Source organism: Eptesicus fuscus, chromosome 9, assembly GCF_027574615.1.
Source record: "Eptesicus fuscus isolate TK198812 chromosome 9, DD_ASM_mEF_20220401, whole genome shotgun sequence".
Lineage (NCBI taxonomy): Eukaryota > Metazoa > Chordata > Mammalia > Chiroptera > Vespertilionidae > Eptesicus > Eptesicus fuscus.
The window spans coordinates 33,597,675-33,610,567 of record NC_072481.1 but is presented as its reverse complement, the minus strand read 5'-3'; the positions used below and the strand labels follow the sequence as shown (position 1 = coordinate 33,610,567).

At 41.6% G+C, this 12,893-nt stretch overlaps 1 protein-coding gene across 1 annotated transcript in view; it reads right to left on the bottom strand.

The window, feature by feature from the left end:
- Positions 1–12,893, bottom strand: part of NRDC (nardilysin convertase) — a 79,959-nt gene that overhangs the window by 13,570 nt on the left and 53,496 nt on the right. Inside the window, exons 15-19 of the mRNA XM_028142168.2 lie at positions 7,479–7,583; positions 5,864–5,987; positions 3,798–3,884; positions 3,078–3,197; positions 1,645–1,696 (exon numbers count right to left, since the gene is read on the bottom strand). Of these exons, the coding sequence (XP_027997969.1) occupies positions 1,645–1,696; positions 3,078–3,197; positions 3,798–3,884; positions 5,864–5,987; positions 7,479–7,583 (488 nt within the window). The remainder of the gene's footprint in view (positions 1–1,644; positions 1,697–3,077; positions 3,198–3,797; positions 3,885–5,863; positions 5,988–7,478; positions 7,584–12,893) is intronic.

The following is a 12,893-nucleotide window of genomic DNA, read 5'->3' as shown; positions in this document are numbered from 1 at the left end:
TAAATACTGCTTACCCAGGACTCAGTTTCACAGGAGCATTATAGAACAACTACCTTCAGAGTGCTTCCCAATCTTTTCATCTCATGCACATATAGAAACAGTCATATTAATGCTGCAGAGTGAGGTAAGTGTAAAAGGCATCAAAGGCAACTAGCCTAAAGGCTCTGACTATTCCTGAGGCCTAGCTCTCCTGATTGACAAATTAAAAATCTGAGGGGAAAGGATGAAGGTAATGTCTTTTTTTAAAGTGGATATTAATAAATGTTAGTGCTGGTTGTCATTTTAAGGTTGGATTTTAATTAAGAAACACAATATAATTTCCTGAGCACCTCCTATGTTTCAGGAATATTTTTTAAAAAATATATTTTATTGATTTTTTACAGAGAGGAAGGGAGAGTGATAGTTAGAAACATCGATGAGAGAGAAACATCGATCAGCTGCCTCCTGCACACTCCCTACTGGGTATGTGCCTGCAACCAAGGTACTTGCCCTTGACTGGAATCGAACCTGGGACCCTGAGTCCGCAGGCCGACGCTCTATCCACTGAGCCAAACCAGTTAGGGCTGTTTCAGGAATATTTTAAGCTCTCTGACTTCCTACAATGCAGCTATTTACATAAATCCTATATAATAAAGAGGTAATATGCAAATTGACCATCACTCAAACATACAAGATGGCCGACCCTGTGTGGTCAAAGATGGCCACCACAAGATGGCCGGCAGGGGAGGGCAGTTCTGGGCGATCAGGCCAGCAGGGGGAGGGCAGTTATGGATGACCAGGCCAGCAGGGGAGGGCAGTTACGGGGGACCAGGCCTACAGAGGAGGGCAGTGGGAGGGACAAGGCCTGCAGGGGAGGGCAGTTGGGAGCAACCAGGCCTGCAGGGGAGGGCAGTTGTGGGGGACAAGGCCTGCAGTGGAGGGCAGTTAGGGGTGACGGGACCAGCAGGGGAGGGCAGTTGGGGGCGACCAGGCTGGCAGGGGAGGGCAGTTAAGGGTGACCAGGCTGGCAGGGGAGGGCAGTTAGGGGCAATCGGGCCGGCAGGGGAGCAGTTAGGCATCAATCAGGCTGGCAGGGGAGTGGTTAGGGAGTGATCAGGCTGGCAGGCAGAAGCGGTTAGCGGCAATCAGGAAGGCAGGCGAGCGGTTGGGAGCCAGCAGTCCTGGATTGTGAGAGGGATGTCCCAGATTGGAGAGGGTGCAGGCTGGGCTGAGGGACACCCCCTAACTCCCCCCGTGCACAAATTTCATGCACCGGGCCTCTAGTATATAAGTAATTTGCTAAGAACAAAGCATACATAATCAGGTTCTCTGGCAGTCTCTAAATATAGGATCAACAGACCCACTAGTCTTCATTATAGACTGGAAGCTAACCCAAACTAATCTCTAAGGAGCTACCTCAATCCACTAAGTCTATGATGAGCCTACACCATCAGCCTGTTTCACAAATGAGCACTGGAAATGCAGCAGCCACAGTTCCAGTTCAATGTTTAGTATAGATACAAATAATTTGTTTTGGGCACAGAAAAAATACATAATCAAAGCATAGCCCAGGTACTGATAGAGAAAATGATAGAATGATTCAGAATGAAACAAAATAACTTTCAATAACAAGTATTTTTTCTAGAAAAGAGGTCAATTGCTTACTTTGCTGCAGACTTCTGAATCAAAGGTGAGATCAGATGGAAACGTATATATGCTGAAAGAAAAAAGATTATAGATAAGAAAATAAAGAATAGAGGACTCAAATATTTTATGTATCTGCTATTTATGCCCCAAATCATGCTTTTTAAAAATTCTGAAATAAGCTACTAATCCTTAAATCCTTATTACATTTTTATCCTTAGAGGTTCTTTAAAAAGTAATATTTACCATTCCAAATAATGACCAAAAGGCACATTTTAATCTACCGGAAGATCAGGTATATAGACAGATATACAGAGAGATCTATGAATACTCATATTTATCAATAGCATTAGTCAGGGAAAATATTTACAGAGGTATACATGTCAATAACATTAAGGGAAAAATCCCAATGTTCACAAAGTTACAACAGGGCCTTTCCAAGGAAGCTGAATAAATGTTAAGAACATTTTTTAAGAAACTCTCATAAGCTGTTCAAGAAAACAAGAACACCCAGTCTTTAATCCCAGGTTGCTTCAGTAATTTCCTATGCTATGCACAGGAACAGAAAAAAAAGCAACACACTTTGGGCTACCCTGTTGAACAGGCATCCTCAGACTACGGTTCGCGGGCCACATGCGGGTGTTTTTGCCGTTTTGTTTTTTTACTTCAAAATAAGATATGTGCAGTGTGCATAGGAATTTGTTCATAGTTTTTTTTAAACTATAGTCCGGCCCTCCAACGGTCTGAGGGACAGTGAACTGGCCCCCTGTTTAAAAAGTTTGAGGACCCCTGCTGTTGAAGAAAAGGATTTTAGAGTCTGTTTAACTGTATACTATGATTCCTCTATTCAGAAAAACAAAACAGTAGAGGGAGATAGATATACAGAGAATATTTCACATTTGTAATGCTGGATGAGGCTACGGTGTCTAAGAATAATTTCCTTCAGTGTATTCTTAATTTTTAAAAAATCCTCGCCTGAGGATATGTTTTTGTTCATTTTAGAGAGAGAGGGAAGGGGAGAAAGAAACATCAAGCAGTTGCCTCCTGTGTGTGCCCCAACTGGGGACTGAACCCACAAACTGGGCATGTGCCCTGACCGGGAATCAAACCCACAACCTTTGGTGTACTAGACAACACTCCAAACAATGTTCAAAAGTACCTATTCCCTAAGAAAAAAACCTGGCTGTGCTTTCATTAAACTGAAAGTAAAATATCTGAAAAACAATTTCATGTTAGGTTTGAATCTTTATTTCCTAGAATCTGTAGTGTCTTCAGGATTTTTGTGATAGCACAGGAACACAGTATTGATCTGACAGATACGCCTAGAAAAGGTATTCAAATGGAAGGGGAAGGAAAAAGGGAGGAAGATAATAGACATAAGAAAAACATTTGCTACAAAGTGAAGAAAGATTTGTAACACTTATTTCACTCCTTTAAGGGATGGAAAATTTTACCTTTGGGGATTTTGAATTTGTTGTCTTTCTTATACCACAGGCAACCTTGTGGAGTGTTCACAATTTTAACAGGGTATTCTGTCTCAGGAGAATCAAAAGCTTTCAACATGAAGTCCGAGGCTAACAAAAGAAAAGAGTAATAACTCATTCAGATATATTAGCAGGGTTCCTAGCAATCCATAATTGGTTTCAGAATGCTAAGTAACTTTTCTTTGTGAAATCTGAAACAAATATTCTTAAAATAATATTCTTTCTTTATGCAATTAAACATTTTTAGTATTTTCCATTCTAATTGATTTTCTAAATGCTTTCACAATGATTACACTGACATCACAACCCATTATACTGATTTCACAACTCTCTAATGGGTTGCAATCTGTAGTTTGAAAAACACTATGAGATAATGGTAATTCCTACATAGACTGAATGAAAGGATCAGCTATGATAAAGCAAAAACAAATACTTCAGAGATTCCCCAAATCTATGTTAAAGTCCTGTTTCCTCCATTCACCAACTGAATAGTCTTGGACAAGTTGCTTTGCTTTTTTGAGCTTCAGTTTTCTCATTCAAAAAAGTAAGAAAACAGTAATGCCCATCCCAGAGTATTACTGGAAACTCAAATATGAATCTAATGGTTCTTTGTAAAACATACTGTTCTATACAGATGATATTTTATGAGAACATGGATGGATTATGTATAATGATAGCTGTTTTACTGACCTATGTATTTGTTTTCAGCTGGAAGATGAAGATCTGGATTTAATTCAAAATTACTCTTCCACAGTTCAGCCCAAGAGTTTTCAACATCTGTAGAAATGGAAAAACAAACTGATCCAATAAACAATGCAATTTTTTAGAATTCTCTCAATAACAAACCAATCAACAACTGGCTTTCACAAATCAATTCTCCTTTCTTCGGAAACCTGTGATTGACATATCTAGGCATTCTAGACTCTTGCTACTCAGTGTGGTCTCTGCTGCATTGGTATTACCTGGGAGCTTGTTAGAATTGCAGAATCTCAGGCCCCACCCCAGAGCTACTAAATCAGAATCTATCCTACCTAATAAAAAGGTAATATGCAAATTGACTATACCTTCGACACACCCACAAGCCAATCAGAGCAAGTATGCAAATTAACCCAACCAAGATGGCTACAGCCACAGAGAGCAAGGTTTCCGCCTGCCCTTGCAGGCCTAAGCCTCCACTCAAGCTACAAAGTTTCAATTATAGAAGGTAAACAAATTCAAACAGAAATGGCGGCAGAATGGAGCTTGAGAGAGCAGGCCAGGGTTGCCAGCGGCAACAGGGGAAGCAAAGCTTTCCGCACACCCTGGCCAGGCCCACCCGCTTAAGGCTACAAAGTTTCAATTATAGAAGGTGAATTAACTGCAACGGAAATGGCTGCCGGCCGCGGAGGGAGCAGCAGGCTTGGCTCTGCTCCAGGCTACAAAGTTTCAATTATAGAAGGAAAATAAATTCCAGATACCAGGGCCTCCGCTTGGGTTGCCAGGGGGTGTGGCCGGCCTGCAAACCACCACAGGCCCCTTGCTCAGGTCGCCCCACGCCCCAAGGGAACCTCCACCTGATCCGGGACACTCTTCAGGGCAAACCAGCTGGCACCCACCCATGCACCAGGCCTCTATCCTATCTAATAAAAGAATAATATGCAGATTGACCATCACTCCAACACATAGGATGGCTGCCCCCATGTGGTCAAAGATCCTGCCCCCATGTGGACTTAAGATGGCCACCACAAGATGGCCAGCAGGGGAGGGCAGTTGGGAGGCACCCGGCCTGCAAGGGAGGGAAGTTGAGAGGGACCAGGCCTGCAAGGGAGGGCAGTTGGAGGTGATCAACCCTGCAGGAGAGGGCAGTTAGGGGTGGCCAGGCCGGCAGAGGAGGGAAGTTGGGGGCAAACAGGCTGGCAGGGGAGCAGTTAAGCATCAACCAGGCTGGCAGCGGAGTGGTTAGGGGGTGATCAGGCTGGCAGGCAGAAGCAGTTAGGGGCAATCAGGAAGGCAGGCAGGCAAGCAGTTGGGAGCCAGCAATCCTGGATTGTGAGAGGGATGTCCGACTGCCCGTTTAGGGCCAGATTGGGCCTAAACGGGCAGTCGGACATCCCTCCAGGGCTCCCAGATTGGAGAGGGTACAGGCTGGGCTGAGGGACAAAACCCCTCCATGCACGAATTTCGTGCACCGGGCTTCTAGTATTTTAATAAGATCTCCAGGTGGTACACATGCACACTGAAGAAGTTGAGATGTACTTTTCTAAAACATATTCAAAACTGCCCCCTAACTATCAAGACAACAGGATTTTTTTACTATCTAATCAATATAGATATAATCATAGCAGTAAATAATTTCCTGCATAGAAGTATAAGTAATTTTCATTTCAAAGTAATCTAAAAATACATATACTTTTTCCCTACAGGAACTATCAGACAAATTATTATCTTTTTATTTTATTTTTAAAATCCTCACTTGAGGACATGCTTAGAAAGGATGGAAGAGGGAGGGAGGGTGGCAGAGAGAGAGAGATACCAAAGTGAGAGAGCGAGACCATCAATCAGTTGCCTTCCATATGTGCCCCGACTAGGGATTGAACCTGAAACCTAGGTATATGTCCTGACCAGGAGTCCAACCAGCAACCTTTCCATGCACAGGATGACACTCCAACCATCTGAACCACTCCAGCCAGGTATCAGTCAAATTATTAAGAAATAAAAATTCCCAGGTTAGTCAGATACACCTTAATTATGTAGGACAATTATTCAAAATATTTTACCTTCCATACTATACTGAGTTCCAAACCATTTCTCCTTGAGGTCACATTTTCCCTCATTAGCACCAGACAGCAGAACAAGATTTGCTTTTTGAGGAACTAACTGATTAAGGGCTTCAGCAATGACCTAATAAGAGATGGGAATGGGGGAGGAGACACATTAACAACTGTAACCTATACATCTCTGTTAAAAAGGTAGAACCACATTATGTTATGTTAAACACCCCAAGATCTCAATGTAAATGAAAATGTTTATAGTCCATGAACACCCTAATTTATAAAACTTCATTAGACTATTAGTTGTTTAAAATGTTTCTAGATAATGGTATATAAGCAGTACTCATCTCCAGTCATATATAGAAACAGTATTACCAGTAAAAATAGTTATCACCAAGTTTTTACTATGTGTGAGATAATGCTTAACATATGCTATTTCCTTTAATCCTAAAAACAATCCTAAGGTACACCAATTTTATAGAAAGTAACATAGCTTCAGAGGTTAAAGATAATTTGCTCAGGTTAAAGATTATGTAATCTGTACAGAATGCAGCTAGAAGTGACAAAAAGTTTGTACATGATTCCAAAGACTATATACTCTTAACTGCCATCTCACACCCAAGAAACAGTAAAAACAATCCCAATGTCGGGCCTACTTCAATCATCTTCAAGCTGTGACAAGGACTAAAACAAGATTTTATGGGTTAGTTTTGAAATGCTACCTACCATTTAAATATCATTTCTTTGAGGAAAAAATGACAAATGGTAGTTCAGAAAAAAGCATTTGGACTGTTGGGCACAACCATCCTGGGGAGGTGACGAGAAGGTATGGTTGCTGCTTTTTCCTTTCCCTTTCCCTACCCTCTTTAAAATGAGTAGTTATGTTTTACCTTACATCAAAGTTTCTCAAGCTTGGCATTATTAACATCTTGGAACAGATATTTTTTGTTGTGGGGTGCTGTTTTCAGCACTGTAGGATATTTAGCCATATCTCTGGATTCTATCCACTAGATGCCAAGAGCAACCCCAGTATGACAACTGAACTGTTTCTGGATATGGACAAATATCCCCTGGGGGCAAAATCACCCCTGTGAGAACTGTTACTCTATAAGAAACAAAATTACTTGTTTCCCAGGAACAGTGGAGGAACATTCCTGACCAACTTTATGTGTATGTAGTGTTATCTATAAATCATATATATTTTTAATTCAGTGACTCTATTTTTCTTGTAAATATTTTCAAAATGATTAAAATTTAATTGTGCAGTGTCTCCAACTGAATTAAAGGGTTAGGCTAAACAACTCTCTAAGTATGCTTAGCAACCAAAGCACATAATTTTTAGGAATCACTTTAACTATTTAAGTAGATGTTTCAATACTTGAAAAAATGGTGAAAATAGTACCTAAGAAAAGGACTTTGTTTTCTTTTGTTAAAACATAATCATATACAAGTATCATGGAAAATTATCCACAAAACTATTGAAATTTCTTCTATTTAAACAACCAAGACACGACTAAATACAATTAAGTTTTCTCCATTCCCACGGTTCTTAAGTACTTTTCTGCACTTTCTCAACCTTCTTTCTCTAAATGTTAAGTGTTAGAAATGGAAACCTCCTTACTTCTGGCTTATATTCAAAAAGAAGCTGATCTCCAGTGAGAAAGTCCTGCAGAGGGTACAGCTGCATGTTTTCGCACATGTTTTCCACATATTCAACAGGATCTGTCTGAAAAGAGGTAAAATTATTTCACACCAGAAACTCCCCATTATTATTCTTAATTTGGCACAAATACTTTTTTCTCTTTTTTTTTTAAAAAGGATGCATCAAAGCTTCTGAACTGATAGACCCAAACATAACTGCAGCTTAGGAAACTGATGGTCAGAATTCCAAAATAACCAGAGCTACTACTACCTTAAGGAGCTTAACACACCTCCAAACGCCTTTCCTGAACCCTCCCACACACCAGGCTCTAATGATGTCACAGCCTCTTCATGAGAACAATCACAAGACTGAACTGTAAAATCACAATATGGGTTGTTTATATGTCAAGTGCCCCACAATGCAGTGAGGTCCCTAAAGACAGGATCTTCATCATTTTATCACTGCAGCACTTATCACCTAAAAGCTATTTGTAGCCCAGCCGGCATGGCTCAGTGGTTGAACGTCGACCCAGGAACCAGGAGGTTGCTGGTTCAATTCCCGGTCAGGGCACATCCCTGGGTTGCGGACTCCATCCACAGTAGGGGGTGTGCAGGAGGCAGCCCATCCACGATTCTCTCTCATCATTGATGTTTCTCTCTCTCCCTCTCCCTTCCCCTCTGAAATCAATAAAAATATTTTTTTAAAATAATAAAATAAAAGCTATTTGTAACCATGAGCCAAATTAATAGAAATCAAAATGTGTGATTAGGTAAGTCTATATAAAAAGTTGTATTAGCCGAAACCGGTTTGGCTCAATGGATGGAGCGTCGGTCTGCGGACTGAAAGGTCCCAGGTTCGATTCCGGTCAGGGGCATGTACATTGGCTGCGGGCACATCCCTGGTGGGGGATGTGCAGGAGGCAGCTGGTCGATGATTCTCTCTCATCGATGTTTCTAGCTCTCTATCCCTCTCCCTTCCTCTCTGTAAAAAATCAATAAAATATATATTTTTTAAAAAGTTGTATTAATCAGCATATTATTTCAATTTAGCACAGAATCTTGAACCAAGTGAAATCAAGTGGTTCCATTCCCACATTTTATAATGAGGACATATATTCAGATTGATTAGGTGATTTGCCTAAAGTCACACAGTGAAAAAGTGACAGGCAGTTTAGAAACTAGAACTCAGACCTCCTAACATAGTAATGAACACTCTTTCCAAAACACCACACCACCCAGTCCTTTACTAGACAATATGGGTTGTTCTCACAGCTAATGGAAGACAGAAAAGAAGTGAAGGTTACTGCATCCCTGGAGGAAAAATGAGACTAGCATACATCAAATTAGAGGCCATAGGAATATCACATAAAAACAGAATAAGGAAAAAATAGAATAAGAAAAAAGAGAAAGATTCATTATTAGCCTCACCCACCCATATACTTCAGGAAACATTTCTGAATCAATAAGTAAATAAGTAACTAAAGTGCTATTATTGTTTAAAATGACTCCTCCTCCTCCTGTTTTAATTTTTTTATCAGTTATTTTTACTAGCCATCTACATATATAAAAGGCTAATATGCTGTGTACCTCCTACTGTCTGACCGGTCTCTATGACACGCACTGACCACCAGGGGGCAGACGCTCAACACAGGAGCTGTTGTGACGCACACTGGCCAGCACCACAGACCTGGCACCAGCAAACCAACACTCAGCTTCCCCCAAGTGGGACACAGGCCCCACCACCACCCCGGTTAGACACCCCACCAAATCGCAGCCCATGCTGCCTAGAACCCATGGTGCAAAATGCAGCCCAAAGCCCAGCCCAGAAACGGTTGCTGTGAGTTCCAGGTAATGATGTCACGTAGCAACGCCTGGTTTCCTCTCCCTAGCGACTAGCCTCCTTGCAGTTTCTTCAGCCCAGGAACACAGGTGGAAACATTTCACACTTTAACCAAATGTCTGTGAAGTGTTTTCCCCATGCCTCATCTCATTTGATCCTCACAGAAGTCCTGGAGTAGGTAGATAGGAGACTTTCTTTCATTAGCTGGAAAACGGAGATTTACAAAGCTTAGAAACTTGACCCAACTGAAAAGAAGTAAGAAATGGTGGACCTTGAAAATGACTTCAGGTTTTCTCATTGCACAGAATATAGTCAAACACTGCTGCAGTTAAGTATTTTACCCTTTGTTCTCCCTGTGTGATCTACAATAATAATCTGCTTCATGCCCTGACCGGTTTGGCTCAGTGGATAGAGCGTCGGCCTGCGGACTGAAAAGTCCCAGGTTCGATTCCGGTCAAGGGCATGTACCTTGGTTGCGGGCACATCCCCAGTGGGAGGTGTGCAGGAGGCAGCTGATCGATGTTTCTAACTCTCTATCTCTCTCCCTTCCTCTCTCTATAAAGTCAATAAAATATACTTAAAAAAAATAAAAAAATAATAATCTGCTTTGTGTTGATATTTACTGCTGTGTTGCTGACAATTACCTGAAAGAGAAGTTGGGGTGCTTCACTGGGCTGGAAAAAGTTTAGCTACATCAGAAAGCAGGTCTAATTAAGCAAGTTTATTCTATATATATAAAAGGCTAAGTTGACTCGCACTTGCACGATACATATAAAGCTCTTGCTGGTGCCGATTGCACGTGTGTGTTTCGATCCATCATTGTCAATCGTGAATTTGGTTGACACTTCTATTATAGAGAAAGGGCAAATAGCGATATTAAAATATTTCTTCTAATTAATTTCCTTTCAATGTGCACAAATTTGTGCACCGGGCCACTAGTTTATTTATAAGTTAACTGCTCTAATCTGTACACTAAAAACTGAGTAATTTAAAATATTTCCTATGAGAACACACTAAGGATCCTAGCTAAAAGCAGATGTTTGGTGCCAAGGCAATGAAGAAGGTACTAGGAAGAACACTTAAATGCTATCCTTTAATTTTTTTTAAGATATAATTCACACTAGAGGCCCGGTGCACGAAATTCGTGCACGGAGGGGGGTTGCCCTCAGCCCAGCCTGTACCCTCTCCAATCTGGGACCCCTTGAGGGATTTCCGACTGCCTCAGACACCCCTCTCACAATCCAGGACTGCTGTCGGACACCCCTCTCACAATCCAGGATTGCTGGCTCCCAACTGCTTGCCTGCCTGCCTTCCTGATTGCCCCTAACCGCTTCTGCCTGCCAGTCTGATCATCCCCTAACCACTCCTCTGCCAGCCTGTTTGCCCCCAATTTCCCTCCTCTGCCGGCCTGGTCACTCCTAACTGCCCTCTCCTGCAGGGTTGATCACCTCCAACTGCCCTCCCTTGCAGGCCTGGTCCTTCTCAACTGCCTTCCCTTGCAGGCCAGGTCCTTCTCAACTGCCTTCCCTCTGCTGGCCATCTTAAGTCCACATGGGGGCAGGATCTTTGACCACATGGGGGCAGCCATCTTGTGTGTTGCAGTGATGATCAATCTGCATATTACTCTTTTATTAGATAGGATAGAGGCCTGGTACAGGGGTGGGGGCCAGCTGGTTTGCCCTGAAGGGTGTCCCTGATCAGGGTGGGGTTTCCCTTGGGGCGTGGGGCGGCCTGAGCGAGGGGCCTGTGGTGGTTTGCAGGCCAGCCACGCCCCATGGTAACCCAAGCAGAGGCCCTGGTATCTGGAATTTATTTTCCTTCTACAATTGAAACTTTGTAGCCTGGAGCGGAGCCAAGCCTGGGGCTCCCTCCGCGGCTGGCAGCCATTTCTGTTGGGGTTATAATTGAAACTTTGTTGCCTTAAGCGGGTGGGCCCGGACAGGGTGTGCTAAAAGTTTTGCTTCCCCTGTTGCCGGCAGGCAACCCTGGCCTGCTCTCTCAAGCTCCATTCTGCTGCCATTTGTTTGAATTTGTTTACCTTCTATGATTGAAACTTTGTAGCTTGAGTGGAGGCTTAGGCCTGGCATGGGCAGGCGGAAAGCTTGGCTTCCTCTGTTACCTAGGAAACCTTGCTCTCTGTGGCTGTAGCCATCTTGGTTGGGTTAATTTGCATACTCGCTCTGATTGGATGGTGGGTGTGGCTTGGGTGTGTCGGAAGTTGGTCAATTTGCATATTTGTCTATTATTAGGTAGGATACCATAAAATTCACTTCTTAAGTATATAATTACATATAAAAATAAAGTGTACAATTCAATGATTTTTACCATATTCACTAAATTGTGCAACCATAACCACTATCTAGTTCCAGAATATTTTCATCACGTCAAAAGGAAACTCCCCAACCCATTAAGCAGTTGCTTCTCATTACCTACACCTTCAGCCACTGGCCACCATCAATCTGTTTTCTGTCTTTATGGATTTATCTATTCTGGATATTTCATATAAACTGATTCATATAATATGTGACTTGTTCTGTCTGGTTCCTTTCATTTAGCATGATGTTTTCAAGGTTCATCCATGTTGTAGCATGAAATGAATAATTTATTCCCTTTAAAAAAGTTTTTTAAATTTATTTTAGAGAGAGAAGAAGGGACGATAGAGAGATAGAAACATCACTGAGAACATCGATCGGCTGCCTCCTGCACGCCCCTACTAGGGACTGTGTCCACAATTCAGGCATGTGCCCTGACTAGGAATCAAACCCATGACCTTCTGGTTCATGGGTTGACACTCAACCACTAAGCCACGCCGGCTGGGCTCATTCCTATTTAATAGCTGGGTAATATTCCACAGCATGGGTTGTCTACTTTTGTTTAACCATTCATTCACTGATGGGCATTTGGGTTGCTTCCTCTTGGGGCTACCATGAATAATGCTGCTCTAAACAGCTGTGTACGAGTTTTTGTGTAAACATGTTTTCAATTCTCCTGGGTGTATATCTATCTAGGTGTGGAATTGCTAGCTTATATGGTAACTCTATGTTTAACTTTTTAAGGAACTGCCAAACAGTTTTCCAAAGTAGTATACCATTTTATTACATTCCCACCAACAATGTATGAAGGTTCCAATTTCTCTATATCTTCTCCAATACTTATTGTCTACCCTCTAATTTTTTCACCTAATACAAAGTCTCATTGTCTTCCATTACTGTTATATTGTTCCTGTTTTTCTGCCTACAGAAAGCACTTAAACAGCTTTTCTTGAGTTCACCTAGTTGATTTATAATATATATTGAGTCCAAGTTCCTATGTAAAATTTAAAAAAAAATTTTAATTTCTTAATTTAAAAAATAAAGGTTTGAATAGTTTGAAAAGGGAATTCCTATTTACCTTTCTTGATGAAAACTAGTAAAAAGTCTGAAGAGGAGACATTTCAATTTTTTAAAAAAAGGAAATATATAAACACCAAAATAAGCTGAGCTACTTGAGTTAATTTAGCAGTTCACACATATATGGACCTTTCTGATTTGTTCTGACTTTGCACTGATTGGGTTT